This window comes from Podarcis tiliguerta (assembly GCF_965153285.1).
Source record: "Podarcis tiliguerta genome assembly, chromosome: 17".
Classification (NCBI taxonomy): Eukaryota; Metazoa; Chordata; class Lepidosauria; order Squamata; family Lacertidae; genus Podarcis; species Podarcis tiliguerta.
Window position 1 is genome coordinate 34,831,858 of NC_139550.1, and position 27,588 is coordinate 34,859,445.

Below are 27,588 nucleotides of genomic sequence, written 5' to 3' on the forward strand. Positions count from 1 at the left end.
AACCTGCAGGGAGTGCTGTAGCAGGTTTGTAAAGGGGCAAGCATAGGTGGTTCATTTTGAAGGGAATAAAAGGTCTGAAATGGGCAACTCTTGTGTGGGAGGTTTCATAATGCAAGTAGAAGCAATGTTTGCCTTTCATTAGGAACTTGAGTTTACCTTGCACCAGAATGTAAATTGTTTTGCTGCATTGCACAAGTTCTGCCTTCAGATTTGCTTTATCTCTATAGAGTCCTATTGCAACACATGAAATCTGACATGGGAAGGTAATTGTTGAATGGAAAAAAAATACAAGTCTAAATCACTCGGTGCAAAATTAGCTAGGCACCAGGTGCATTTTGCACCTGTCTTTTGACCATTTGTGACCAAGCGAAGATGTCCGGGTGCAAGGATGGTACCTGATGTTTTCACCATCTGGAGGTGCATGTCTGGGAATCCTTGGATGTGGACTGTTTTCACACACCAATAGGCTATTCTTGTGGAATTCTCAGTTATATATTTTTTTGCACAACTGGAATGCATTTTGGGAACCATAATGCTTTTCTTGTGCATTTTAAGCAGGAGCAGTCACCATTAAGGACAATATGTATGTGGATTGTCCCTGGATAAAGTGGCTGTTCTCAGAGCTCTTAACCTAGCTCACATCTCGTCCAAAAATGCCAACTGGACATTTCATTTTGGCAACTGCAACCTTGGTTTAAGGAGCCATTTGGCACCTAGTTTATATATCTTTTAACACTGGGAGTGCTGGATGTTGCTTCATCCTCTGATAAACCACCCAAGGCAAAGTTAGGACAACTAGCAAAATGTCACTCATGTTCTTGCCTATTGTGATAGATGCACTCCTTTTCTCCTGTTCTCCATATTGTGTAGTAATATGCTTCCATGGAAGATTTAGTGTCTTGGATTCCATTTGCACATGAGTGCTGTAACATGCCTAGTTTCCAAGCATGTATCCATAACAAAGAAGGGTACGCATAAAATAGGGATCTGGGCTGTTTCCAATTCTGTACATAACCTTGCAAGTTATTTTTAAGAGCCTTTGTTTTTTAACACAGTGGTTTTCACAAAGCTTACACACTTAAAAAAAGCAAAATCACGTATAGCTCCTTAAAATAGCTCATGTGAGCAATGAAAGCCTTGGTAGGGGCCACCCTTCAGGGGAACACATTTTTCTACTTCTGAGTGATCAAGATTCATATAAAATCGTAACTTAAGCAAACTACCCTTTATTGTAATGTCAAAATGTAGGAAACTTGAGAGGAATCTGGGCGATGGCTTAATTTATACCTTGGCCACCATCAACTAGCAACCAGAGGAACACGGATTTTTCCTTTGTTTTCTTGGCGCGCTCACATTATGAGAAGGGCCTGGCTCGGCGGAGCGGCGTCTGCCTTGCAAGAAGGCTCCAGCCTCCATCCCCGGCAGCATCTCCACGTGGGCTTGGGACAGCAACCCTCGATTAAGAGCAGCTGCCAGTCCGTGTAGAGCAGAGGCAGGCAACCTCCGGCCCGTGGAGCCTCACGAGGCAGACACCTGCCATCATACACGTCCGGCGGGTAAAACCTTGGCTCTATTAGCATCGCTCCCTTCATCCGACACTCCCTGCCTGAAACCCTGGAGAGCCGCTGCCAGCCAGGGCAGGCAGCGCGGAGCTAATGGGCCAAGGGCCAGAGTTCGGCATCCTTCCCGCACCGTTTGGGCCGCAGCCTTTTCTCGCCTTCCGAATGAAGAGCTGCTGGCGAAGGCGGGCCTGCTTAGGCGCGCTTCCTCAGGATAAAGCGAGGCGAGCTCGAGTAGGCCGCGGCTTTTGTCGGTTATCTTTTGAAAGAGGGGAGGAGGTGGGGGAGGGGAGGGGGAGGGGCAGGCGCGCAGGCGCACGTGAGGCGACGAGGCCTCGGAGATGAATTGGGGGGAGCGGGAAGGAGGGGGAGGGGCGTGGTCGCCATTGTGGTGTGGCCCCGCCCTCCGCGCGCCCAGCCAATCCCAGCTCGGGAGCCGCGTGTCGGGCGTGGCCTAACCGCAGCCTCGCTTTCATTCTCCTCGCTTGCGTCTCTCTCTCTCTCTCTCTCGGCGCCATCGCGATACCCTCTTGCCTCAGTGGCTAACGGCTCTCTTCGCATCCTGCTCGGAGACCGGCTTCGGTGAGTGCTTTGACGCCGGGGAAGCGCCCAGGCCGCTGCAGGAAAGCCGTAGGAGGGGCGCTGCATCGAGCATTGGGAAGGGAGCCGGGAGGGTAACGGGGAAGAAAGGCTCCTCTTCGCCGTGTGAGGCGGGGGAGGCTGAAGGGAGAGACGCTACACAAAATGGCGGCGGCTGCCCATAAAGAACGAGAGGGCCCCTCTGCGCACACTCTTGGGTTTGAAACGCCGCTCTCTCAGGCTCCTTCGTGAGGAGTGATGCGCTGCTGAAGACCACCGGGAAGGGATGTAATTGTTCCAGGGGGATGGAGAGCCTTAGACGTGGTCAAGTCCGCTGTAGCAGCAGGTTTAACGCGGGGGCGGGAGAGGAGGAGCCCTTGGCTTACTGCGCCTGCGCAAAGGCTCTTCGCGGAGCGCGGGACAGCAGCGGGGTAGTCTTTGCGCATGCCTGCTGGGGTCTCAGTCCGTAGAACGTGAGACGCGCTGAGCTCGCCTTCCCGCATTCTGCTCAGACCACGTGTTCGCGGCCATTTTGCCAGGGGGGAGGGGTGGATTGGTTGGGGCAAAGAATGGGAGCCCATTCTCTCTGCACGTCTGCCTTGATAAGCCGTCGGGAGCCGCTGCAACGCTCACTCACTAGTTCCTGCTTGCCTTCCTTCCTTCGATGACTTGTTCCAGCTATTGATGCACTGAGTAGATTGCAGGATCTTGCCATACGCACCTGATGGATGAAATCTGCCTCAGGTCGTCAGCCTCATGTTACCAAAATTAGTGACCACAAAATTCTTGTAGTTGCTGCACAGGGTGGAGCCAATACCAGGCTTCATAAGATGAATCGAGAACGCCTGATCTTAAAATATTTTTAGCTTGAAAGTAAGATCCACCTGTACGGTTAAGGACTTAATCCAAGCAGATAAACACTCATTTTCCTGTAAAATAGAAAACGTGCTGAACTATTAGCCCTCATAAAATACTAGTTACAATGAGGTTGCCATAATATAATATTTTATTTATATCCCACTCATCTGGCTGGGTTTCCCCAGCCACTCTCGGTGGCTTCCAACAAAATATTTAAAATACAAAAAAAAACCTTATTTCAAAGTGTGTGTTCACCCTAATCACTTTAATCATAAATAGTATGAAAGGTGGCTCCCTAGTAGGGAAGTAGCTTAACACCTCCTTTTCACATCTGAGAAAGATTGCCTGCATGCTTCCTTCAATTAACCTTCCATTTTTCTGAAGTAGGCATTGATGAAAATTGAGAAGTGCTTATTAGCATTTCGCCTTAGTATGTCCAAACCTCAAAAGTCTGACTGATAGCTTATCAGATGCTCTGGAGAGAGCAATTCGGATAGGCACTTTGAGTAGGGGAAGTAAGCATCTTCCATCTTTGTTTGGGGATTAACACAGTTATATCACTGGGAAAACAAGTTAACTGCTCATTTGTAGCTAATTAACTCCTGCCTGCTTATAGCTAAGCCCAGTCACCTGTATCTAATTGCCTCTAGAATAATGAAGAACTGTATCACCTAGGCTCATTCTATGTCCAGTAAAATGTACTTTTATGCACTCTTAAGACTGTCCTTTAGTGTAGAAGGCTCAAGATATAAAAACTTGTAACATTAAAAGTACTGTAATGGCACAAGAACACCTTTAAGTGTTAAGTATTAAGATAGGAAGCATCAAAAGAACAAGAGGGCAACATTAGCAATCCTACCTATATGCTGCTTTATTGCATGCTTATTTGAGAGTAAGTCACATTGTTTTCAGTGATGCTTATTCCCAGATAAGTTTGCACAGGATTACAGTTAAGACTGCAGTTCTGTGCACAATTGCTTGGGAGTAAGACCTACTGGAAATAATACTTCTGAGTAAACATGCATAGTCGCCTGGAAATAAGCAACATTGATTTTTCAGTTTGTTGCTTCCACATAAATAGCTGCAAATAAAAACAGAATAGTTTTTAAGGTTCTCAATGTCTCTGCCTCAGGGCATGCAGGGGAAAGTAAACATGTTAAGTTTACAATGCTCAGTTGGAATAGATAATTATGGGTCTCAGTTCAGTGGGAAACAGATAGTAAAACAAAGTTAAGAGGCTCCTGGCCTGGAAGTGAGACTGCTACTGGAAGTCAGGCAACTAATGAAGATAAGCTACAAAAGGAAGATGTGACCCTGGTCAATATGGGCAACCTATACATCAGTGATAACCATACAGCAGATTAACAAGAACCCTGGCTTTGTACCAGATTATTCATTGGTTTAATGAATATTAATTTGCCCCCGTCCAGCAGAAGGAAAGAAACTGGGTTACAAAAGAGCAGCAAGCCTTGGATGTTTTGCTGACAGATGAAGAATAATGATAATCTTTTCCTGGAAAATGAAAACAGGCTGTTAGTTGTCAGTGAGCAGCTACTTGTAAATTGCTAGTGTAGCCTGCTATCTTTTGTCCTTATTCCCACCTATGTTTGCCAAATCTAAACACATTTCTTCCCTACAGATCACTTAAACAATGGCATCGGATGAAGGAAAACTCTTCATTGGAGGGCTCAGTTTTGACACCAATGAGCAGAATCTGGAGCAGTTGTTCTCCCCCTACGGAGACATTGCAGAAGGTGAGGAAGGGTGTCACACCTGATTTTATTCTGTAATTACAGAAGTTCTGAATCTGTTAATGTTTCCACACCAGGAAACCAATTGGTAGGGCTTTGGGGTTTGCAAGTGCATGCACTCACACAATGCTAGCAACTATACTATGATAAGTTAAAGACTCGTCACATCTTTCATTCAAGGCATGATAACTCTTTGGCTGAGGCAGAAAATCGCCATTCTTTGTTGAGGCAAGCAAGAGCCACCATTGTAATTCAAGGATGCATTCCAGAAAACAAAGCTGCTTAGAGTTTGTTGAGTGGGGCTGATGAGGGGTGTGGCCTGGAAAAGTCCCTGGGGCCTGATAGAGAGCCTTCAATGCCCACATTTGGCCTGCAGATCATAGGTTCCTCACCCCTGTGTTAATGTCAGCAACCTTGAATGTTTTAGCACAGGGGTCAGCAACCTTCAGCCGTGGGCTGGTCCACCGTCCCTCAGACCATGTGGTGGACCAGACTGTATTTTGGGGGTTGGGGGGATGAACGAATTCCTATGCCCCACAAATAACCCAGAGATGCATTTTAAATAAAAGGACACATTCTACTCGTGTAAAAAGACTCTGATTCATGGACCATCCGTGGGCCGGATTGAGAAGGCAATTGGGCCACATCCGGCCCACGGGCCTTAGGTTGCCTACCCCTGATTTAGCAATTCTTGTGCTGTATCACTTCAGATCACAGCTGCGGTTTGCCTGCTCATTCATGTAAAATCCTTTTTTCTGAATGTACAAAATGAGTGTGTGATGAAGACTGTCCAACCATGTTCATGTTGAATAAATGGGGTTTTGTTAACATGAGAGCGCACTTGACACATATCTGCAGTCTGAAGTGATACTCCTGGTAATATATAGTGTTAATAATGATGTGCATCTTACTTTCTCCAACTTGTGTTGTAATTAATCAATACTATGGCTTGCTCATTTGATCTGTTTCAACATTAATCTAATTAAACTGAAATTGCAAGCTTGCCATTCAGTCCCATGGCTTGCTTTAGTCATTACCAAACACATCCAACCTTTCCCCCATTCCTCTCTAAAACAGTTCTGTAAATATTCACAATGGCTTCCCAGCCCTGTTCAGTTTCCTCACCCCTTCTTCTCAACTCTATGCACACTCTTGCACATGTGTGAGAAAACCATGAAGTCAGCCTGTTTCCTTCCCTTACCCTTCAGGTTATAAAAGCATCCTTTACTATATGTTTTAGCACGTGCTTCCTCAACCTCAGCCCTCCAGATGTTTTGAGACTACAATTCCCACCATCCCAGACTACTGGCTCTGCTAGCTAGGGATCATGGCAGTTGTAGGCTGAAAACATCTGGAGGACCGAGGTTGAGGAAGCCTGTTTTAGCAAAATGTTTCAATATAGCCTGAATTTTATAAAACCTTGATCCAAAGTTGTCCTTATTATTTATAGCTGTCAAAATGGGATGAGGGGCATGTATAAGTTAGATATGAAGAATGCCAATGATATATGGCTGCATCTTCTTTGTTTTCAAAGTGATTAATTGTATTCAAAAATACAAAGGTATCAATATGTCTAGTTGGGAGGGATTGTGCTTTGATACTACAGACCCTTGATGTATAGGTCTGAGGTTTCCTGGAAGCAAGCTCTTGTGATTGAGAGATTGGTTAATAAATTAACTGAGCTCATGAATAACAGCATCTTGTTTCCCCAGTAAGCTAGACAGCAAGGTTTTTCTTATTCTTCAGCATCCAGTTCTTGGAACTTATTTCCCGGATGTCCCTGTGTGGTTATAATGTCCTTCTAAGCAGTGTTTGAGTCTGATGTGGGGCTAAAGAAGGGACCTGGCAAGGGACACTGGCTGTCATCTACATGTAGAAAAAGAGCCAGGAAAATAATCTGTTACAATTTTCTCTCTCTCTCCAGTGGTTGTGGTGAAAGACAGGGAGACTCAGCGGTCCAGGGGTTTTGGTTTTATTACCTATTGCCGTCCTGAAGATGCCAAGGATGCCATGAGGGCCATGAATGGAGAGGTAAGTGTCGCCCGCAGAGATCGTTCACCATTTCTTATTCATTCTCTATTGCATCCACTTTCTTTGTAACTTCCTAGAACATGGAGGGCTATTAGATGTGATCTTCTGTTATGCTTGTATTGCAAAATGTTGTAACTACCTACTATTATCTTGGTGGGTGTGCTGCACAGTGAGCAGTAATAATTTTTAGTCCTGAATTACAGCTCCAGGGTTGCTTAATTCACCTTTTTAAAAGCGACTTTATGATGCTCTTCTAAACTGGGGTGGGGAACCTCTGGCTTGTCAACCCAGAATCCACATTTGGCTCATGAGGCCATTTCACTCCTAAGTTACTCTCAACTGATGTCATAAGTGATGTCAGTTGTGTGGAAAGTTCAGTCCTGTTTGGTTGGGGTGTACCAGTGAGATACACAAAACTGGTGTTCCTGAATTCAGCTTTAAAAAATATTTTTAATCCAGGTTTTGATTATATTGGACTCCTGCGTCCTTGGTAGCAGGTTGGAAGATTAGCGTCATCTTGTTAAAAGCTCTGGCTCTGATTTGTTCTCTTTCTTCTCCCCAAGTCTGTGGATGGGCGTCAGATCAGAGTGGACCAGGCTGGAAAATCCTCCCGTGGCTCTTCTGGAGGCAGAGGGCGTGGACGTGGATTCTCCAGAGGTGAGCTTTCCTGTGGTATGTGCCCTTCCGTGCTAACTGCTTAGTGGTGTGGGAGCAAATAGGCTTGATAAACATTCGTGTCTTTGCTGCAGGAGGTGGAGGATATGGAGGTGGCCGTTATGATAACAGAAGCGGTGGCTATGGTGGATCTAGAGACTATTATGGCAGCAGGTAAGACCAGCACACACACCTAAGAGATACTTGGTTGCAGCAGATTGTGGTACCTACAAATATGATGTTGAGATCATGATCCTTTGTGTTCTGTATTAGAATAACAGTTTGAGAGTTCCTTCTGAACCATTAAACGTTTCCTTGGAGGTAGCAAAAGAGAGCTGTTGAAGTGCTCCTGATCATTTTAGCACTAGGAAATAGGCTTAGCCAGCTGTGTGCTGCTATGGCATGGAAGCTGCAGGTATTGCTGTTTTACTAACAACAGCCTATCATGTAGAAAGGAAGACTAGTCCTGCCATGCCTGTGTTTCTCTTCTAAATAACAACACAGTTGGTGGGTATGAGTCTGCCAGTAAGACTTGACTTACTGTAATTGAAATTGTTAACGTTAAATGAATATCAAATTACAGTGCTGCTGTATGCCCTTGTTCCTTCATGTATTGTGATTGGCTTATGTTTCATTTTGGTGGGCCGTGGTGGCTGGAATCTAGTCTGGGATGATGCCTGGTTTTCAACATTGCTGAGATGCATTGCCCAGTCCAGGCCCCCCTATACATCTCTGGCTCATGTGAGCCAGAGGGGCACCACAATTTCCTTAAACTGCTCAGCTGGGGGATGCGAATCCTCCAGCCCCTCAGCTGAGCGAGCCCACATACTGCTGCAGCTCGCGCAGGCCAGGGGACTTACTCAAAGGTGCGGGCAGACGGAGCCTGAGAAGGTGGTCACCCAGAACTTCTTCAGGCGCCGTCTGCAGGCAATTTGAGCTGATGCAATGCATTGTCAGCTTAAAATGTCTGAAACTGGTATCACGATCTGAACAACAGTGGAATCCTGCTTTCCAACTGGTTTCTCTTTGCCCCTAAGGCAACTTAGCCAAAGTGATGCCTTTTTTATGCTGCTGGACTCCCATCAGCCTCAGCCAGCGCAGCCAATTTTCAAGGAAGATGGGAGTTGTAGTACATCAATATTCAGAGGGCCATAGCTCCCACCGCGTCCTGGGTTTGTGTTGTGATTCAGGTCATTTTGTGATGCAGATCTATGCCCATCACCTATGCCATCTGTATACATGGTGCTTTACAAAAACTGCAAGACGCAAAGAAGTAGTTGCCATTTTGCATTCATATAGGTGCTTACTGGGTACAGTATTGGAAAGACATCTTGAAAAACTAGTATAGCTAGAAATGGATCCTAGTTTTTTATAACCTTATTACTAAATTGGTCCTTCTCTTTATACAGCACTTATATACAGCACTTAAATAAGAATGAGGTTTATAAATGAGCAATTCTGTATTGCACGTACAGGTTCTTTTTGTGATTTTGGCATTATAGTGATATTTTAATATGCCCACCTGTACAATGGGACATCAGCCCCAAAATAAGTTCTGGGTGGTCTTCCAGGTCCCCAGATCAGATTTTTTTTTCCATGGGCGGGAGGAAGCAAAGAAGAATCCCCCCTGCATGAGTGGATGGATGCCTGCTCATACTACATTGAATCTCACTCAATGTATAGCATTTAACAGCAGCTCAGCAGTGACATATCAGTCTTTTGTGCTTTTCCCCTCAAGGAATCAAGGAGGCTATGGAGACCGTTACTCTGGGAGCTCCTACAGAGACAACTATGATAACTAGGTATGTGTATGTCTAAGCACCATCTGCTTCTGATAACAGGATAGCTACTAAAGCGTAGGTCTTAGTTCTCTCACGTCACAGACTAACTTTGTCAGCAGAACTCCTTTCCTCATCAGCAAGTCTAGCATAATTGTGTATGGAGAATTGGCCTGTTGCTGGAGTGAAGCAAAAAATAAAAATGGGACAGTTAAACCCATCCACACACTTTTTTTTTTAAGGGACACTGTTGAACCAGTCTATAAAAACCATGACTACAGCCTTTTATACATGGAAACTTTCTCCGAACCGTAAGTTTATGGGAATTAAACCTCCACATTCCTAATAGGGTCTTTTAAAAACAAAAAAGGTGTATGCAAATATTCATTTACTGGCAGATAATTTCCGCCCTGCATCATCTCCAAGGCTGCAAACAGTTGCCCTGGGCTGGGAGGAGGGAGACTAGGTTAGCATCATGCACCAATGTTCTTCAGTGTACTTTATGATTTGTACCTGCTTCTTGTCCTCAGCTTGCACCGAGCATAAATCCTTCCTGAATCAAGATCGTCCTTCCAATGGCCGTATTTATAAAGATTTTTGGAGCTTCGCTGAATCTTGTTTAGTTCTCTACCTGTATCTTCCCTTTTTGTAGTCTTACCACAAGCAGCCCAACAGCTTCTGCTACAGGATGGCCTGTTAGAGCTTTCTGAAGGAAAACATTTTAATTTGCCTTTTTTTTTACAGGTGTGTTTAAGCATTTTTGAATACATTCTTTTATTGCTTTCCCCCACCTCCACCCCCTGGATTTCTTTTAACACACCAAGATGGGGGTTCTGACCTATTCTTCACCTATAATTCCCCAGAGTCTGAGCAAGGTGTGAGGATCCTCCTTGTTTTTATAAATGCATTAATACCTTGTAGTTTTGTAAAAGTCCTATGGTGTAGCAAGCAAGGGGTATGGTGGAAGGCAAAACCCCCTTGATTATAAAGGGAGACGTGTGTTTGATCTTCAGAAATCAGAATTTATACTGTATGATGTACCTAGAACTGAAGCTTGCAGAACTTGCAAGTTGTTCTTGAAAAACCGTTTGTTTATATTTTTTTTTAAACTGGAAGACACACATGTAACTCGATATTGTACTAAAAGTGGTTAAGGAATTCCTGTATTCAGTTCTTTGGCTTCACGAAGCCTATTAAATGCCCTTCTGAAAATGAAATTTGTTCTTGACGTTTTAACACTTCAACTATGCCCAATCTAAAGCCATAATACATGGCGCATATTTTAAACTGCTGTGTATTTGTAAAACGGATACCTTGGAGAGGAGATGCCGAGGAATTTCAGTACTTAGTTCAGTGGGCTAAATCCCACAAGCATTTGTATTTGGGTGCTTTGTATATTGTCAGTTTGAAACTTTGTGCCTTGTTTTTGGGATTCTTTCTATATTGGCTTCTGTGCCACAGAACCTCTGTGCTGTTAAGGTATTCTGGGCTGAGCATGTAAGATACCAGCCTGGCCTGTGGAGCCTGAACTGGATGCATCCATGAGTACAGGCTATCATCCCTTGGGTGGTATTCAGCTTGACTTTTACCAAAAAGCATACCCATTGATAACAGAGTTTGCCCATTAATTTCAGTAGGTTTACTCTGAGTAAACTTTGTTCGATACCACTCGTTGTTTGACTATATACATCACAGAGGAATATCCGTAACAGTGGCCAATCTGTCTTAATAGGGCAGGTTATCTGCTGTTGCCAATGTCTGTACTCTGGTACCTAAGAAAAGGGTCCCAAAGCAGTGTGTGAAAACCACTGAGCTAACGTGCAGGTGGGGCTCTATGCCATGATTCCATGGGAATTAAGACACCACCACTTTACCTCCCAAATGGTGTAAGGTGTACACCTTGACTTACAGAAAATACCAGGCTTTTATTTTTAAAAATAAGGGGGAAACATGTTTTAGTATCGACAATATGCCTGAATATATATTTTGGGGAGAGGAGAGTTTACCTACTAAAATCTCAAAAGCTGCTATCCCATCGTGGGCCCAAAGACTTGAAGTGCTTTGCACGCCTTCTTGCCTTCCCTTGTGGCTAGCAAAACTAGACTAGTCATGCAGTGTAAACATTCATTGCACAATTGAAATAAGAGCATATGCAAATTTGGCGTATTTGCATTGTGTGTCCTAGATGTAGAATGCAGCTGTGTTTTGCACAGACTGTGCAAGGGTACACAGACCTCTGCATAGGCCGTATTTCGTAGCCAACCTGCATTTTGTCACATTTACGTTAAGGCTTGTTTTGTGATAAATGTCGGGCAACTATTATGAGACCCTGAAAAGGGCAGGGGCAACAAATACATGGGCTTCAGAACAGAGTCAATACTTCATTGGAAGGGATTCTTGCTGTGGCTTCTGGTGTCCTGTCCTTTCCTGCTGGAAGAGTTTGCTGCTGCTACTGCTGTTGTTGCTGCTGCTGCTGGCTGAGCACTTACTGATCTTGGTGGTGCCTGAGGTAGTGCCTCCTGCTTCACTGCTTTTTCTGTTCTTTATTTCTTTATAATTTACTGGCGCTATCAAAAGCCAGGTTCCTTAGTTGGGTACAGTTTTGAGACAGATACAAGAGAGTTTCCACTGTTGGCTTTTTAAGCCGTTTATATACACCCTTCATAAACACATATGCCAGTATGATTTCCAATACAGTTTAACATCTAACAACAATAAAAACACACAATTAAGACATTAAAAATCAAGTAATTAAATGACAGAGTGGAAAAATAAAATTACCAGTTGTTTCAAAATACGAACTGGTTGTTTTAGTAGGCAAGCTCCACCAATGCTACTTTGGCATCTTATGAGTGGGAGGCTGAGCTATCTGACCACAATAAACTGGTTTCTTCCTTTGCTTTGTTTAAATGGAGCAAGGAGAAAACTCCACAAAGCCAAAAGTCTTGAGGGGTGGGTGGTTGTGTTTCAATGTAAGTATTTTTGAAATTACAGTAAAACCATTCTCGGGGGGGGGGGGACACCTGGGCTGGTGTGTGTGTGTGACACCTTGTAGGTATTTTGATGGGAATGGTAAGCACACATTGTCGTGACTTTAAAATCTTAAGAAATCACTCTGGACTTGTTTGATGATAGATGAAAGCTGATGGGTGTCTGCCACTTTACCTGCATCTGTTGAAACCAAATCAGATTGAAATACATCTCATTTCAGTTGTAGTGAGAGGAGCTAATGGTACAAGAGTCAAGAACATTCTATAAATTGCTGCATCAACTGTAGGATTTTTGATTGAGAATGCTTGTAGATTATCAAACTTGTGCAATCATTGTGTATCCAGGTTGTTTCAGTGGCCCATTGGCTTAGTTAGGCAGTGGTTTCTTAGAATCATAGAATCATAGAATCATAGAGTTGGAAGAGACCATAAGGGTCATCGAGTCCAACCCCCTGCCAAGTCTTGTGGTTGCTTTTAAAACCATGGTAATACCAACCTTTTGCTCCGATCCCGTTTTGTGAGCAGAGGATTAAAATACCCTTGTCTTCAAGAAGGAAGATGGAATGCCTGTAAAACATTTAATGTGGATTAAACACAAGACATCTGAATTCAGCAAGCAAGGCTCCATTGACAAGATAGTCATGGTATTGAGCCAGAATTGTAACATGGCTTTATTTGGCAGGTGGAAGGGGCACCCCTGGATCCGGAAGTGAGTTTACCTCAAGGCTGGAGTTGAGAAAAGACTTTCCCTTTGGGTACCTCTCTGGAGCTCCTGTCTTGTGCGTATATCAATGTGGTCATTCTAAAATAGAGGGGCAACCCTTCCAATAAAATGAAGTTAGGTTGGGGGTGGGTGGGATGAGTACTAATTAAGTAATGCAAATACACTTGCACACAGACACATCAACAGTGGCATCTGCTATGGCATGGATGCACCATCCTAAAAGTGCTTCTCCCCCCCATCGAAACGAGGCATCAAAACTTGGTTTTTATTAAAACTTTACTCCAGCTGGTGTAGCCTTCATAAAAACCAGTGTTTTCCCATGTCCCCATATCGATAGATGCCATCCAATGAGAGAGAGAGCATTCTCTGTAAACTGCTGCATGAAGTGCTCCACGAGTGTTCATTGAGAATGCCTAGAAAGTCTTGTGCTCATGCAGTTTTTGTGTGTTGAGGTTATTTCGGTGGCTCCTCCAGTCTTGGGTGCTGGCTTCTTGTGGGCGCAGCCTACTTAAGAGCAGGGCAGAGTTTACCCATCTCTGCTCCCTGTGTATAAAGTTTACTCTCCCTACTGCTCTTCATTCTGCAGCCAAAATAGTGCGACTTCTGCCAGACCTTTTAGAGCCTGCTTCGTTTTGGCTCTAAGCTGGAAGCAGGGGCATTGCTACTGCATGATGGCACTACTCTTCCATTCCTCTCACCAAAAGCCAGGTTGGGAAGCTAATTTTCTTCCCGAGCCCAAGAGCTGAACGCATTTCTTAGCTGTGGTTTGTTAGAAAGCTGCAGAACCTGATCCAGAAAATGTATGGGGCACAGTTAGCTCATCCCCATCCTGTTCTAGAGCTTTGGGTCTCTGGCTGAGAGTAGGCTGTAACAAGATTTGTTTCCTCTATTGTGGTAAGTGGCCATCACTCCATTTAAAATTCAACCCACTGACCACAGGACCTTAAACACTGCTGTTTCAGGAAGTGGAAATTGATGGTATCAGCTCGAAGAACTGAAATAGTAAGTTTTCGTGAGAACACCCTCAGTTCTTGTTGAGTTTAGTTTTGAATTTCTTGTTGGTGTTTTTCGAGCCCTCCTCCAAGTGTGTGTGGGGTGTAGTGTTGCTGAGAGCACCCTTTAATTCTCTACTGTGGGAGCTTGCTTTTGGCCCTCGTGAAGTTATTTTGTGGCCTGGCACTGTTTTGCTTGCTGGTTGATTTATGGTGTTTCCTTGTACTTTAGCGTATATTTTGTGTTTAAAGGGTTCACTTCAAGGCTTCCCTAGGATGAAAAGCAGTATACAAATATATGATAGCAATCGGATCAGGGCAGGAATGGAGAGGAACTTAATCCTTTCCACCCCTTCTGTGGTCCTGGGGGAAAAAAAACCTTTTCTGAAGAGGAAGTCCCATCTGTTGGTGCTGAGGAAAGCCTTCTTCCACCCCACCCCAAATGCAAATAACATCTTCGGAGAAGGGATTTCCTCAGGATGAGTAGAAACGAAGGAGAAAAAGGGTTACTTTCCCTCTCTGATCCCACCAGCTGATTCAATATCCGGTTTTTAAAAACATGCTGGTTAGATGCTAAGGTGCATTTGTCCTGAGACTAGGTTGTGAATTTTTAATATCTTCATGCTTAGAAGGCTTCCAAAAGCTGTAAAGCGTCAATAAATAAATTATTTTCCTTTCTTTTCTTTTAAAAAGGCACATGCACTGTTGCAGACCAGCTTAGGTTTTCCTGTTGAAAGTCAGTATGCGGTGCACACATTTAATTGAAGTGGGGCACACAGTGCAGTGGCAATTGGAATTGCAGCTCAGGGAAGGGGAGATATGGAAGGCTCCTTACTCTTCAGAGGAACAGAATCCTGCTGGATGTCTCTTTGTAGCTTTGGTATCCCTCTGCATTGGACAGTGGCACTTGAGAACTCATCTCCGCTGACTCAGAAACTGATGGTGCCCCACCTCAAAGCAGCCTGGAAGATAGTCCTCAAATCATTAGTAGGGTGGCAGAAAGGTAAAGAGCCTGACTGAGTTCTGCTATGAAGGGACGGGGCAGTGCAAGGTGGGTGTAATTGCTTGTGTGGTCCCCCCCCCCCCAAAGGAGGCGATCTGTTCCAGAGGTGAGTAGATGTTTGAAGACCAAAAGTATTGTGCTTCCTTTCTTTGTCTTTCAGAGTGAGCCAGTGAGAGATCCTGAGAAGGACTGCCGCTACCACGCAAGTCCTGAAGAAGCAGCCTTAGCAAATGCTGCTTTTCAGAGAAAAGGCAGGCTGTATTAGTGCTTAGAATCAGATGAAATACTGGGGAGCGTTGAAGGAAGGTGTCCTTTACCTTCATGCCCAAACTTTCTTTTTTTGTCCCCTGTTCCCCCTTCCGGGGGCAATTTGGCAAGCAGGGTTGTGGAGCCCCATCAAAGTAGCGGGGACTTACTCTTAATCCTCTTGGAGATGATGATTCTCAGCCAAACCACTTAAAATCCTGGCCTGCCACTATCAGCGTAAGATGCAGCCTTCGAGCATTTTGCCAGAAATGTTTTTTTGGTTTTTTTTTACAATAAACATCTTCCAGAAATCATTAGGTACCTTGTTTTGAAGAATTTATTTTATATTGCTCAAGCAATATAAAGATGCTGAAACCTGTGGCAACATCTCGGCTCCAGAGGGTTTTGAACGATCTGGATTAATTCTATTCCAATCTGGTTTCTAGCCCAAATCTAGGACCGAGACATCTTCCAACCCTCAAGAGATAATCTACACCAGGGACTAGTGGGGCGGGGCGAGTCTATCCCTGTTCAGTCTGGTTATTTTTATCATCAACCATAATATCCTTCCACAGTTCCTGGCTGGGGAGAGGGGACTGCTTTGTGGCAGCAGCCTCCCCCTGTTGCTGCTTAGCTGAAAGCTCCCTTTTCTACAAGAAGCAGCTGCCACTATACATACATTTGAATACATACATTTGCATGCAAAGTAGTTTGCCTTTTCTACTTCAGGGTGAGTCTGATCCTGCAGAGGTTTCTCCATTCTGATTTAAATCGGGTTTGTACAATTTATATCTCCCTCCCAAAGTAGCCCAGACAGAGTAGGGTTGATTGATTTTATGTACAAAGGCCAAGAATGAGAAGCTGAGGATGTATCCAGATGTGAAATGGGATATTGGCAATCAGGATATCCTGTGACTATATATTAAAAAAAGCAGTGGTATTTCCTAAAATTTATACATACTGATTGTGAAGAAGAAGATGATTTTACTATTTATATCCCACCCATCTGGCTAGGTTTCCCCTGCCACTTTGGGTGGCTTACAGCATACATAAAACATAGTAAAATATCAAACATTTTAAAAAGGGGAAGCAATCTAAGCAGTTTACGAAAAAATAAAGCAAGAAAATCAATTTTAAAATTACAACAACAGTATAATTCAGGTTAAAATAGGATACATTATAGACTAGTTTCAGCATTCTTTTGTCACTCAATGACAATTAGATCTACGGAACCAAATAATGACTCCTTATTTCTACCTGATTATTTCAGGTACCTTTGATTATTTCAGGTACCTTTCAGGTACCTCTGCATGGAGTCAGATTGAAATCCAACAGGCAGAAAACAAGGTGTTGGACCTGAAATAGATAACTTGCCTCCTGCCTCACTAGCAAGGTCCTGATCTGGAATGGGGGGGGGCACCTCCAATTTACAGTTTTTCTATCTATTTATTTATTATAGAACTACAGTGGTGCCTCGCAAGACAGAAAACCCGCTAGACGAAAGGGTTTTCCGTTTTGGAGGTGCTTCGCAGAACGAATTTCCTATGGGCTTGCTTCGCAAGACGAAAATGTCTTGCGAGTTCCTGCGATTTTTTTTCACTCCCCACCCCCTTTTTATAAGGCACTAAGCTGCTAATAGCCTTTTAGCAGCTAATCCCTTAAGCCTTTAATAGCGCTAATCCGCTAATGGGGTTGCTTCGCAAGATGAAAAAACCGCTAGACAAATCTTTTCGTCTTGCGAGGCACCACTGTAATTGTGGAAGGGTTGCATTGTTTACTTTTGCCACCTAAATGTTTCATGTCAGGAAGAAAGTGGTGAAGAGCAAACAGCAATCTAAAACACTATATTTGATTGTGTCACAAGGGAGCTTAGAGTTGGCAACTTGACCAGGAAGAAAATGAATTCTCTGGAACCAGAAGCTTGAAAAACTCTTCTTTTTTTAGAAGTAGGACATGCCTGAAAGATGCCAACTCCATTTCCTGTTGAGAAGCAGTGTCAATAGTCTTATATTTCCTCATAGGGAAAAAAATTCTGAAGATCTGCAGAGCTCAGAAATGAAATGTATTTGTGCATTCTTTTAACTGCTTTTGCAAATTGTGCAGTTCATTTGATAGCAATACATTTTTTCAGTATCGTGGCTACATACTTGCATTTGACGTGCTCAGAGATTCACTTGTCAAAAGTACTATTTTCTGTACCTGTTCTTGGTAATTAGTACCCCTATTTTCTGGTACCTGTTCCTGGTAATTACTGTGCCCCCCACTTTTTTGCCTTTTGGGAATGTCATATTAAATTTTTGTTGGCTGGTGACATTCTGAAGGTTTCAGCTTCTTTCAAGAACACACATTCTCTTGAGAAGAGGGGCAGCTGCAACTTTTTAAATGCATGAGCCAACTAAAAGCACAGGTGTTAAACTGCAAGGTGTTGCACAACCTGCCATTTCACACTGCTAGAAGAGTTGCTTCAAAAAATAAGAGAACAGGCTGTTTTTCTACTATTCTACCAAGAGAACAATTGCCCTCTTAACAGCAGCCGCAAAAGGAAAGGCAAGGGAAGGAGGCATTTTAAGTGAAAAATGAAATTCTGGAATTCAACTGCTGTAAAGACACAAAGTTCCAAAGTCTGGGAGCAGCCACCAAGAAGGCCCTGTCCCATGTCCCTGCCAGCCGTGCTTGTGAGGGTGGCAGGACCAAAAGAGGGCCCTCTCCCAAAGATCTCAGAACATGGCCCAGTTCATAGGAGGTAATAGTATCTTGAAGGTGTAGATTGAATACAGATGGGGAAGGATGGCAGTGGTCAGTCCAGCCCCAAGCTGCAGAGGTTAAACTGACCACCTGTGTAATCTTTACATATGGACAAGCTTTATGCATGTAGGTTGTGTACAAGGGCTTGGGAGCTGCACACAAAAATATGAACATACACAGATTCAGATGTGGATACAATGGGGCTTCTCATCTCTTCCTGCCCCCTCCCAGGCACATGCCTCCCCCCTTCTTGGGGACACCCCTGCGGCCATCAGCTCATGTGGTGTTAATGTCTTTGCCTCATTCCTAAAGATTCCCCCCCCCCTTTTATAAATTCACAGTCGTACCTTGGAAGTCGAATGGAGCCTGTTCTGGAAGTCTGTTCAACTTCCAAAACGTTTGGAAACCAAGGCGCGGCTTCCGATTGGCTGCAGGGAGCTTCCTGCAGCCAATTGGAAGCCGTGTCGGACGTTCGGGTTCCAAAGAACGTTTGCAAACTGGAACACTCCTGGGTTTGCGGCGTTCGGGAGCCAAAACGTTCGACTAGCAAAGCGTTCGACTTAACAAGGTAAAACTGCATACCAGAGCTCAGCAAGGCTTACTGGGCATGGGCTGGGTCACTGCGCGTGTCTGTTGCGCCAAAAATCACTTCTGCGCATGCCCAGACGCCAAAAATTGTGCCTGCACAGAAGCGATTTCTGTAGCCATGGACATGCACAGATGCAATTTCCGGCGTCTGGTCATGTGCAGAAGTTATTTCCTGAGTCGCAGAAGAGTGTCCCCGCTCTGCACTGCACTGGTTTAACGCAGCTTGCAGGGACTCGCCGGGCGGCTCGGCTCATGGGGCAATTAAACAGCCTCTGTGGGCTGCTTCTGGCCCATGGGCCTTAGGTTGCTGACCCCTGGTGCATACAAAGGTAGCCTGCTGCAAAATGCGCTGTGCAGAGTGCTCCTCTTCAGGGTTCCGGCCACCAGCATTTTCTGCAGTGCTCCATTCCCCCCCTTCCTTTGCTCAAGTCAATCCATATTGAGCTGCTTCTGGGTTTTCCCTTTCGAGATTCCACCCTCCCGTAATATTTTTTTGTACACCCTGGGGTTCCTGTAAGGCTTGCTGCTATTTCTCTCTTCTATTGGGACAGGGCAGTTTGGTCTGGGTAAGGACCCGCACTCGGAAAAATGGGTTTGCTGCTTTGCATAGCAGGAGTGAGAGCAACGTTTCTGGGTTAGGAACTGATATTTCAGTAACAGGAGCTTTATTTAGAGGGGCCTCTAAGACCTGCTGCTAAAACTGAAGGCCTAAGGAGCTGCTCAAGTTGTGTGATTCCAGGGCAAGTCCTCAGGCTGCCCCTTCCAGAGCATTCAAGGGGGACCAACCAATCGCAAGCTCTACCAATGCCCTCTGGGGAGTCTGCAGCACACGTTCCCTGCTGCTGCCTCCCCTGAGCGCATTCACCTGGCTGGAATGCAGCTTGATACACAAAAATAAATGCCAGTTTTGTTTCTCTGCCCACCACCAGCATTCGGCCCCAAGGAGGTTGCCCAAGAGAGAATGTGGCCCTCCGACTTGAAAAGAGTCCCTTCCTCTGGTATAGTTTGTGCATACTCTGCCTCCCCCTTGTGGTAATCCCTTGCCATTGCAATGCAGCCAAAAGCACATCTTTGTCCCCAAAGCAGCCTTTTGGATGGAAAGGAAATGCTCGTGAAATGCATCCTGCAGCATGTTGGCCTCTGCGTGCTGCAATGAGGTTCTGGCCCACAAAACGGGCCTCAGTAAGGGGCTGTTAAGAGTTTGCTTTGGAGTTGCTGAAGATGCATCTCTACATGGCCTTTGACCCCCGAGACATGTTTTAGGATTTACCCTGTTCTTTTTGACTGTTTTGTTTTAATACAGTGGTACCTCTAGATGCAAACGGGATCCGTTCCGGAGCTCCGTTCGCATCTAGAAGCAAACGTAACTAGCGACGGCATGTCTGTGCACGCATGCGTCGCTTTTTGCTGCTTCTGCGCATGCGCGTGATGTCATTTTGAGCGCAAGCGGCGAAACCTGGAAGTGACGCGCTCTGTTACTTCCTAGTTGCTGCGGAGCGCAACTCGAACGCGCTCATCCCGAAGCACATTCAACCCGAGGTATGATTGTACAGTATTTTTAAATTGCTATAAAACCCAACCTGGGGCTTTGTGGTCAAGGGCCGATAAGAAATAGAATAATTAAAAAAATGAAAATGATGCCTAGTGGTGCAGCTATAAAACTGCTAACACATTTGCAAAGCTAAGCAAGGTCCAGTACAGTTTCAAATTGGATGGGGGACTGTGTGTAGAGATTTCTACATTGTAGGGCAGCTTTCCAAACTTTTCATGTTAGTGACACACTTTTTAGACATGCATCATTTGGCAACACAGTAATTTAGCTTTACTAGCAAACCAGAGGTTAAACTAACCCTTTCCCAGCCCTTGGAGGAGTGTGGGGAGTGTTTGCGCAGCACACCTACAAACTGCAGCCGACACTGATGTGTTGCAGCGCAGAGTTTGGAAATCTTCGTTGTAGGGGGTTGGGCTAGAATAGATGACCCCCTGGTTCTATGATGCAAACCAACCACAAGCCTTTCTATTTGTCTGGGCAAAATGGAAATGCAGCAAATTTTCTCGATGTTCTTTTTATCTTTTTGTAAACCACTTTGAGATAAATAGGGTCTCAGCTGGCATACTAAAAATGGAGCTGGTAGACAGCCACCCTGGACACAGAATTGACTTGTACTTCCATGGACAACTGTGAGTCCAAAATGACTCCCAGGCTGCGCACCTGGTCCTTCTGGGGCACCAGTACCCCATTCATGACCAGGGATTCCTCATACCTGCCCCCCAAAACAATACTTTTGTCTTGTCAGGACTCTGCCTCAATCCATTAACCAGCACCCATCTTCCAACCACCTCCAGACACACAGGACATTCACCACCTTCACTGGTTCCAGTTTAAGAAGAGGTAGAGCTGGGTATCATCCACATACTGGTGAACACCTACCCCAAACCCCCTGATGACCTGTCTCAAGAGGCTTCATATAGATCTTAAAAAATGGGGGGGGGGGGCAGAGCCCTGAGGCACCCCACAAGTGACTTCCCATAGGTCTGAACACTTGTCCCCCCTCCAACACCACTTTCTGGACACAGCCTAGGAGGGATAAGAACCACTGGATAACTATGTCCCCAGCTCCCAACTCCTCTAGGTGGTCCAGAAGCATACCATGGTCTGTATCAAAGGCTACTGAGAAATCCAGCAGAACCAGGAGGCAGGTTTCACCTCTTTCCATAGCCTGCCGGAGATCATCAATGCAACCAAAGCAGTTTCAGATACCGTGATGGGGCCTGAATCCTGACTGGCGATAAAGACAGAGAGGTTAAATCATAAATTTAGGACATGAATGGGATACAAATAGGTCAGTTTTGAAGGGAAAGGGTGGGGTGAGGGGAGGAGGAATTCTTAAAGTCTTTCAGAGCTTGTCAAATTGCTTTTATTTTTATGTCTGCCTTCTCACATCAATACAGCAGGAACCTCTCCATCTTTCACTTAGAGGCAGAAGAGGCCCAGAATGAATCTCGCTTCATATGTAAACTCAAAGTTAATCGTTATACCAGCTTGTTTCTATGCCTTCCCATGTCTCCCTCCTCCTCTGGAGGGAAGATTCAGAAGCCACATTGCAGAACTAAAACACATCAATCATACCCAACAGAGAAAAGACATTTGGATGGAAACGTAGAAGCTTTCATCGGTATTTCTGGGCTCCCAGTACCAGACACAATTCCAACTCCTCAACTGAGTTTGTGGACCTGCAAAACTCTAATTCTGTTTCAAGCTTTTCCTGCATAATGAAGCTGTATGTATCATATAGCGTATGGCTTACCAGAGAAATGCTGAGCATTTCAAACCGGAGCTACAATAATCCAACTGTTCTTTTACCTAAACAGGGAATCGGATACTACTTTAGAACACTTCCCACTTGATGTCCACACACTGTGGTTAAGGAACAGACATAACCAGTGCTTCAAAATGATTTTTTTATTTATCAGTTGGTACCTGCCTTCTCTCTCACACACACATTAAAAATGGAAATAATTCGTAATGTAGGTGGAGTCTGCTTAGGCTTAATTTCTATTGTTGAAACATTGTGAAATGCAAAATAAAAACAATGAAAAAATTAAATAATTCCAGTAGTAACAGACCACATTTTTGGACAATATATGAAAATGATTGATCCCAAACCCAATTCAATACTTTTTGGAAAAATAACATTTTCATGGGGTCTGTGTGATTATTGCTGTTCTAGCCCCTGATGTTTGTTTCAAATATCAGCTGCATGTTGACTTAACAGTATTATCGCCTTAATGTCACCAAAACACTTAGAATCCCCATTTGGCGCATCTCATTCCAAAGCAGCTTGGATGATCAGCAGCAGAGAACTGAAATGTCCACAAAGGCAGTGCTTGGTCTGTCTCCCCCTCCCCACCCCCCAATTTCTAAATGAAGATCAAGGTTCCTGTTAGCAGCTGGATTCCAGCTAGTTTCAGCTCCCCTCCCCCACAGCAGCATCCGATCTAGAACAGCACACTCTTCCGCTGGATCAACTTCTGAATTTGATTCAGGACTGGGCAAGGTGGGACAGCCAGCGCCAATCTCAGCCGCCAAGAGAACAACCAAAAGAGTAAACCTTTGCCAAACAGGGGAAAGCTTTAATGCTGCTCAGGCAAAGCTGGACAGCTTCCTAAAAAGAGCACAGCAGAAAGATCAAGTTTTGCAACCACGGCGTATGTATAAAGCGTGCTGTGCACCTGACAACAAAGAATGAACTTCCCCTGCCTGCTTTGGTAGGTTCAAGAATAGACTGAGTCTGCTTGGCTTATAAAAACCCAGCAGCCAGCAGCTAAACCAGGGTCAGCAGCAAATCTGACATTCCAGAGGACAAGCGCTACTGTTGGATATTGAAGATCTTGGATAGGAGAGAGCTGTTTGACTGGGATTTCTGCTGGATCTCAGCAGCCCGGGCCAACTGCTTCTTCAGGCGCTTGTTCCCTTTGCTGGTCTGGATTTCCTCCTCAGTCTGGCGCTGGACAAAGCCCCAGCTCTTCTCCTCCTGTCCTCCCCGATTGCCCTTTTCTGAAAAGCGCTTGCTCTTCTCTACATTCTGCAGGTAGAAATTAGTCTCACGCTTGGCCAGTGAAACTTCGGCCCGCATGCGCTGCTGCCGCACCTGACGCTCATAGGCCAGTCGCTCGCTCAGGTGAGTCCACTTGAAGCGGTGCAGATACTGGGGACAAAAGACAAGGAAACTTAAGAAGGGCCCTGCAGGATCAGGCCAAAGGCCCGAGTCCAGCACTCTGCTTCTAACTGTGGCCAACCAGATGCAAGAGGGATGTCCTCCACAGGCCACTCCCAGCAACAGGCATTTAAAAGCATGCCACCTCCAACAGCAGAGGTACAGCATCTTCTTAACACTGTCTAAGAATGATACTTTATACAGTGCTTAGAGTCCTGTGGTCTCTTTTCCTTCCCTTTACAGTGGTTAAGAACCTCGGGTTAAGAACATAATTCGTTCTGGAGGTCTGTTCTTAACCTGAAGCACCATTTTAGCTAATGGGGCCTCCTGCTGCCGCTGCACAATTTCTGTTCTCATCCTGAAGCAAAGTTCTTAACCCGAGGTAATATTTCTGGCTTATCGGAGTCTGTAACCTGAAGCGTTTGTAACCCGAGATACCACTGTATTAACAACGTTGGCTTAAAAGATTTGACAATCGTGCAACCAGGAATGGCCAACGTCCAAATGATCAAGAAGCACCTCTGTTCTCCAGACATTAGTCCAGGGACCCCTGCTCAGTTGGTTAATCTCCATAATCATGCAGCATTAAACATTTTAGTGATATGGAGAACTCGTACTTGGCTGATCTGACATCATCAAAAGGAGCTGGAATGGGAGCAGAGAAATGACTGTACTCCCCAAAAAGGATCCCCTCATGACCCACATTTGGCAGCAGCCCATTGCTATTCCAGAATGTAGCTGATTTGCCAATGCGACGCCGTTCATATATGAAAAGATACCCATATGGATTCATTGTTTCTTCTCCTTGGAAGTGAAATATTACTTTGAGGGTCAACTCTGGACTTGACCATCCCTGTTCCCCCAGCTCCCTGGGCTTTGGGAGCAAGAACATCCAAGCATAGTTTTGTAAAGCTGTTTTGCACCACATTAATGAATAGATGGATGTGAGAGAGGCTTTTGCAAATTCAGGACTTCCTTCCTTCAGTCTGGTACCTTCAGAAAGGTGGAGTACAATGTCAGATTTAAGGTGCTGGTTTTGACCTTTAAAGCCCTTCACGGCCTAGAACCCTTGTACCTATGGGACCGCCTCTCTCGGTATGCTCCACGGAGGACCTTAAGGCCCATAAATAGCAACACTCTAGAGGTCCCAAGCCCTAAGCAAGTCAGATTAGCCTCAACCAGAGCCAGGGCCTTTTCAACACTGGCTCCGGCCTGGTGGAACGCTCTGCCTCATGAGATCAGGGCCCTGCGGGATCTGATTTCTTTCCGCAGGGCCTGTAAGACAGAGTTGTTCCGCCTGGCCTTTGGCTTAGAATCAATTTGATTCCCTCCCCCTCTTTCCTTTTTCCTTTCTCCTCCTGTGAAGAGGCTGCATTTTAATGTTTTAATGTTGTATCTTAATCTTGTTTTTTAAGTTGTATTTTAATTAACTTGTTTTTATTATTGGTTGTTAGCCGCCCTGAGCCCCGTCTTGGCTGGGGAGGGTGGGGTATAAATAAAAATTATTATTATTATTATTATTATTATTATTATTATTATTATTATTGGCCACTTTACACCTCATTCCTTCAACGGAGAGTTTAAGTCACAAGATCAACTAGATGCGAAGGGAGTAATCCTTATTTACTGGCGCAGTCCTCAGCACCGACTTACCTTCATATTCCAGAGGTCATAATGGAATCGGCTCCTCTTGCGGACACCCATGGGCGTATTGTGCAAACTGGCAGCTACCACCTTTGCCACACGCTTATCCCTGAATTCTACCCAGCCTTCAGTGAAGTTCTTGGCATTGCTACCTGCTTTCTTCTTTTTCTTTCGTATAAATCGCTCTGCAGGACACAGAGAGGAGGGTTACAGGTTTGTGCAGAATGTGACAACGGCCTAGTTTTAAATGCAACCTCGGTCCACACATCCACTGGCTTCTAGATTTTTCACTCAACTGTAGTTTTTTCACATTCTTTGAAAAAGTAAGAATTGCACAACACTTTAATTAAGGTGGCATACAGATCATAAATCAAATAACACTCTGAAATCAGCTTCTTTTACACTAATCTCCACGTCCTTCATATGCTCCCCATACCAGATGCTGACACCGGTTCTAAGGCACCTGCACCCAGCATGGTATTTTGCTTCGTAGCCTTTCACCATGGCATTTATTCTGCCTGACCCTGTTCAGCTGACTGGCAGACCCAGTTAGGATATTTCCGTTCCACCTTAAAAGGGAGCAGGCTTTTTGTGTCAGAGTCTGCGTATTTCCTGTTTCAGAGGATGTTTCTGTTGTGTCTTTGCTTTCGTTTTTCTCTCTCTCTGCCAGAGACTCTGAAGCAGGCAGTCATGTTTTTCTTTGTTCTGATCAACGCAGAAATAAACTTGTAAATAATGCTCTCCTGAGTGCATCTTTCGCTGTGCATTATCTGCTGATAGAGCGTGCACGGCTCTGGAATGTGGCAAGTTATTTCTGGAGCTCGTGTCGCTAATTGCTGATACAGTGGTGCCTCGCAAGACGAAAAGAATCCGTTCCGTGAGTCTCTTCGTCTAGCGGTTTTTTCGTCTTGCAAAGCAACCCTATTAGCGGATTAGTGCTATTAGCGGTTTAGCGGCCATTAGCGGCTATTAAAGGCTTAAGGGATTAGCAGATTAGCTGCTAAAAGGCTATTAGCAGCTTAGTGCCTTATAAAAAGGGGGTGGGGAGTGAAAAAAAATCGCAGCAACTCGCAAGACATTTTCGTCTTGCGAAGCAAGCCCATAGCAAATTCATTTTGCGAAGCACCTCCAAAACGGAAAACCCTTTCGTCTAGCGGGTTTTTCGTCTTGCGAGGCATTCGTCTTGCGGGGCACCACTGTACTGCGTGTCTGTGGGAGATCGATGGACGTCCGGAGACAACGTGGAGTCATGATGGACTTTGTCTCCCTGGCAGTATCCCAACAGACCCACCCACCCCTGCCCACTGCTCCCCAATACACACAAAGAAGGCTCACCTTCAGGCTGCAGGAAAATACGTCCTACTTCACCATGCACACTAAGCAAGTTACGGACGTGTCGTGGCCGGAAGCGAGGAGGGATGTGACCAAGGTAAATTATGCCTGGCACAACTTTTTTGGCACCATCTTCAGTGGAGAGATCCAGCTGAACCTCACTTCCTTCTTCCTTCTGGTCACTCACTGCCTCTTCCTCTTCAGTGTCCATTACCAAGTCTTCAGCTCTTGGTGTCTCCTGACACTTCTCTACACCTTGATCAGCCATCCAAGTGTTGCTCTTACTGCTCTTATTATTATACTGGATGGCGTCGGGGAAAGAAGGGAATGTTGCGCTGGGAGGTTGCGTTCTTCCTGCAAGGAGAAGAGACGTTTCAAAAAATAACAACACTCAGGAATCTGCAAGGGAGAGAATGCCTCTTGTTAACACCCAGACCCTCACTGCCACCCATGGGGATTCCTCAGTGTCTCAGTGCATGACATTTATTGTCACTTGACATTTATATTGCTCCTTATCCCATAAGCCATGGGTAGGCAAACTATGGCCTGGGGGCTGGATGCAGCCCAATCGCCTTCTAAATCTGGCCCGCAGATGGTCCAGGAATCAGCATGTTTTTAAATGAGTAGAATGTGCCCTTTTATTTAAAATGCATCTCTGGGTTATTTGTGCGGCATAGGAATTCGTTCATATTTTTTTCTTTCCAAAATATAGTCTGGCCCACCACAAGGTCTGAGGGACGGGGGACCAGCCCATGGCTGAAAAAGGTTGCTGACCCCTGCCATAAGCCCTGGCTGGCAGCAGCCACTACTGGGCAGGATGATGTAAGTCTGTGTTGCCCAGTCCTGTCTGCTTCTCGGGCGCTATACTGTGGCCTGGTAGACCGAACACAATGCTAACAATACAGCATAAGGCAGTGGTTCTCAAAGGGTGTGGCAGAAACAATCAAGGGCGCTTACACGTGCTGCTGCCCTGCATGAGGTTGCGTGCACGCCTTCACACGTGCTCACACACGTGTCCGTGCCAAGCAGGTCTAAGCCTTAAACCTCCATGCCCCTCCGCTCCACTCTCCTGCCTCGCCCGTGTCCCGTCCCCGCCACTCGCTCCCTTCCGTACCCACGAAGAACTCTCACGCTTGGCGCCCACCGGCAATCTGCGCGGAACACTTCCGGTGCTCACTTACGGCAGCTGTCGCAAAAGGAAGGCGGTCAAAAGAAGTCCAAGCCCCGCCTCCCCACCCCATAGAGATAGGAAAAGGGAAGAGTGACACGCATGCGCAGCTACTCCGACTCCATGCAAAAGGAGAAGCCGCCTCTGTTTGGCACCACTCAGCCAGAAGATTTTTTAAGCCCGTCTAAAGAGATAATTATTGAATCTTTATTGATGTATTTACTTCTT

The 27,588-nt window shown here is 45.2% G+C and overlaps 2 protein-coding genes and 1 long non-coding RNA gene across 12 annotated transcripts; 1 reads left to right on the forward strand and 2 right to left on the reverse strand.

The window, feature by feature from the left end:
- Positions 1-1,856: 1,856 nt before the first annotated feature.
- Positions 1,857-15,482, forward strand: LOC310667842 (cold-inducible RNA-binding protein-like). Of its 8 annotated transcripts, XR_014506356.1 has the most exons (9): positions 1,979-2,141; positions 4,636-4,750; positions 6,672-6,778; positions 7,342-7,435; positions 7,528-7,606; positions 9,171-9,234; positions 12,883-12,979; positions 14,610-14,919; positions 15,080-15,482. XR_014506356.1 is itself a non-coding variant. In XM_083420837.1 (7 exons), exons 2-6 carry the CDS (start codon positions 4,648-4,650, stop codon positions 9,232-9,234), a joined length of 447 nt encoding a protein of 148 aa, XP_083276963.1. In that variant the 5' UTR covers positions 1,857-2,141; positions 4,636-4,647; the 3' UTR covers positions 9,741-10,427. The 8 variants fall into 8 exon arrangements, 3 of the variants coding, with proteins under 3 accessions (XP_083276963.1, XP_083276965.1, XP_083276964.1); XR_014506354.1 differs by having other exon boundaries at positions 12,883-14,967; XR_014506355.1 differs by having other exon boundaries at positions 12,883-14,919.
- A 605-nt stretch (positions 15,483-16,087) lies between these two features.
- On the reverse strand, positions 16,088-18,198 carry LOC310667932. The gene is made up of 3 exons (XR_014506446.1): positions 17,401-18,198; positions 16,915-17,364; positions 16,088-16,626 (listed from the first exon to the last, which is right to left on the reverse strand). It is a non-coding gene; the product is annotated as an uncharacterized lncRNA (long non-coding RNA).
- A 3,195-nt stretch (positions 18,199-21,393) lies between these two features.
- ABT1 (activator of basal transcription 1) lies at positions 21,394-27,448 on the reverse strand. 3 transcript variants are annotated; one of them, XM_083420549.1, is made up of 4 exons: positions 27,337-27,448; positions 26,196-26,546; positions 24,870-25,045; positions 21,394-23,207 (listed from the first exon to the last, which is right to left on the reverse strand). In XM_083420549.1, the coding sequence occupies exons 1-4, from the start codon at positions 27,431-27,433 to the stop codon at positions 22,869-22,871; spliced, it is 963 nt and encodes a 320-aa protein (XP_083276675.1). In that variant the 5' UTR covers positions 27,434-27,448; the 3' UTR covers positions 21,394-22,868. The 3 variants fall into 3 exon arrangements, with proteins under 3 accessions (XP_083276675.1, XP_083276676.1, XP_083276677.1); XM_083420550.1 differs by having other exon boundaries at positions 27,307-27,396; XM_083420551.1 differs by lacking the exon at positions 27,337-27,448 and adding an exon at positions 27,150-27,308.
- Between the last annotated feature and the right edge of the window lie 140 nt (positions 27,449-27,588).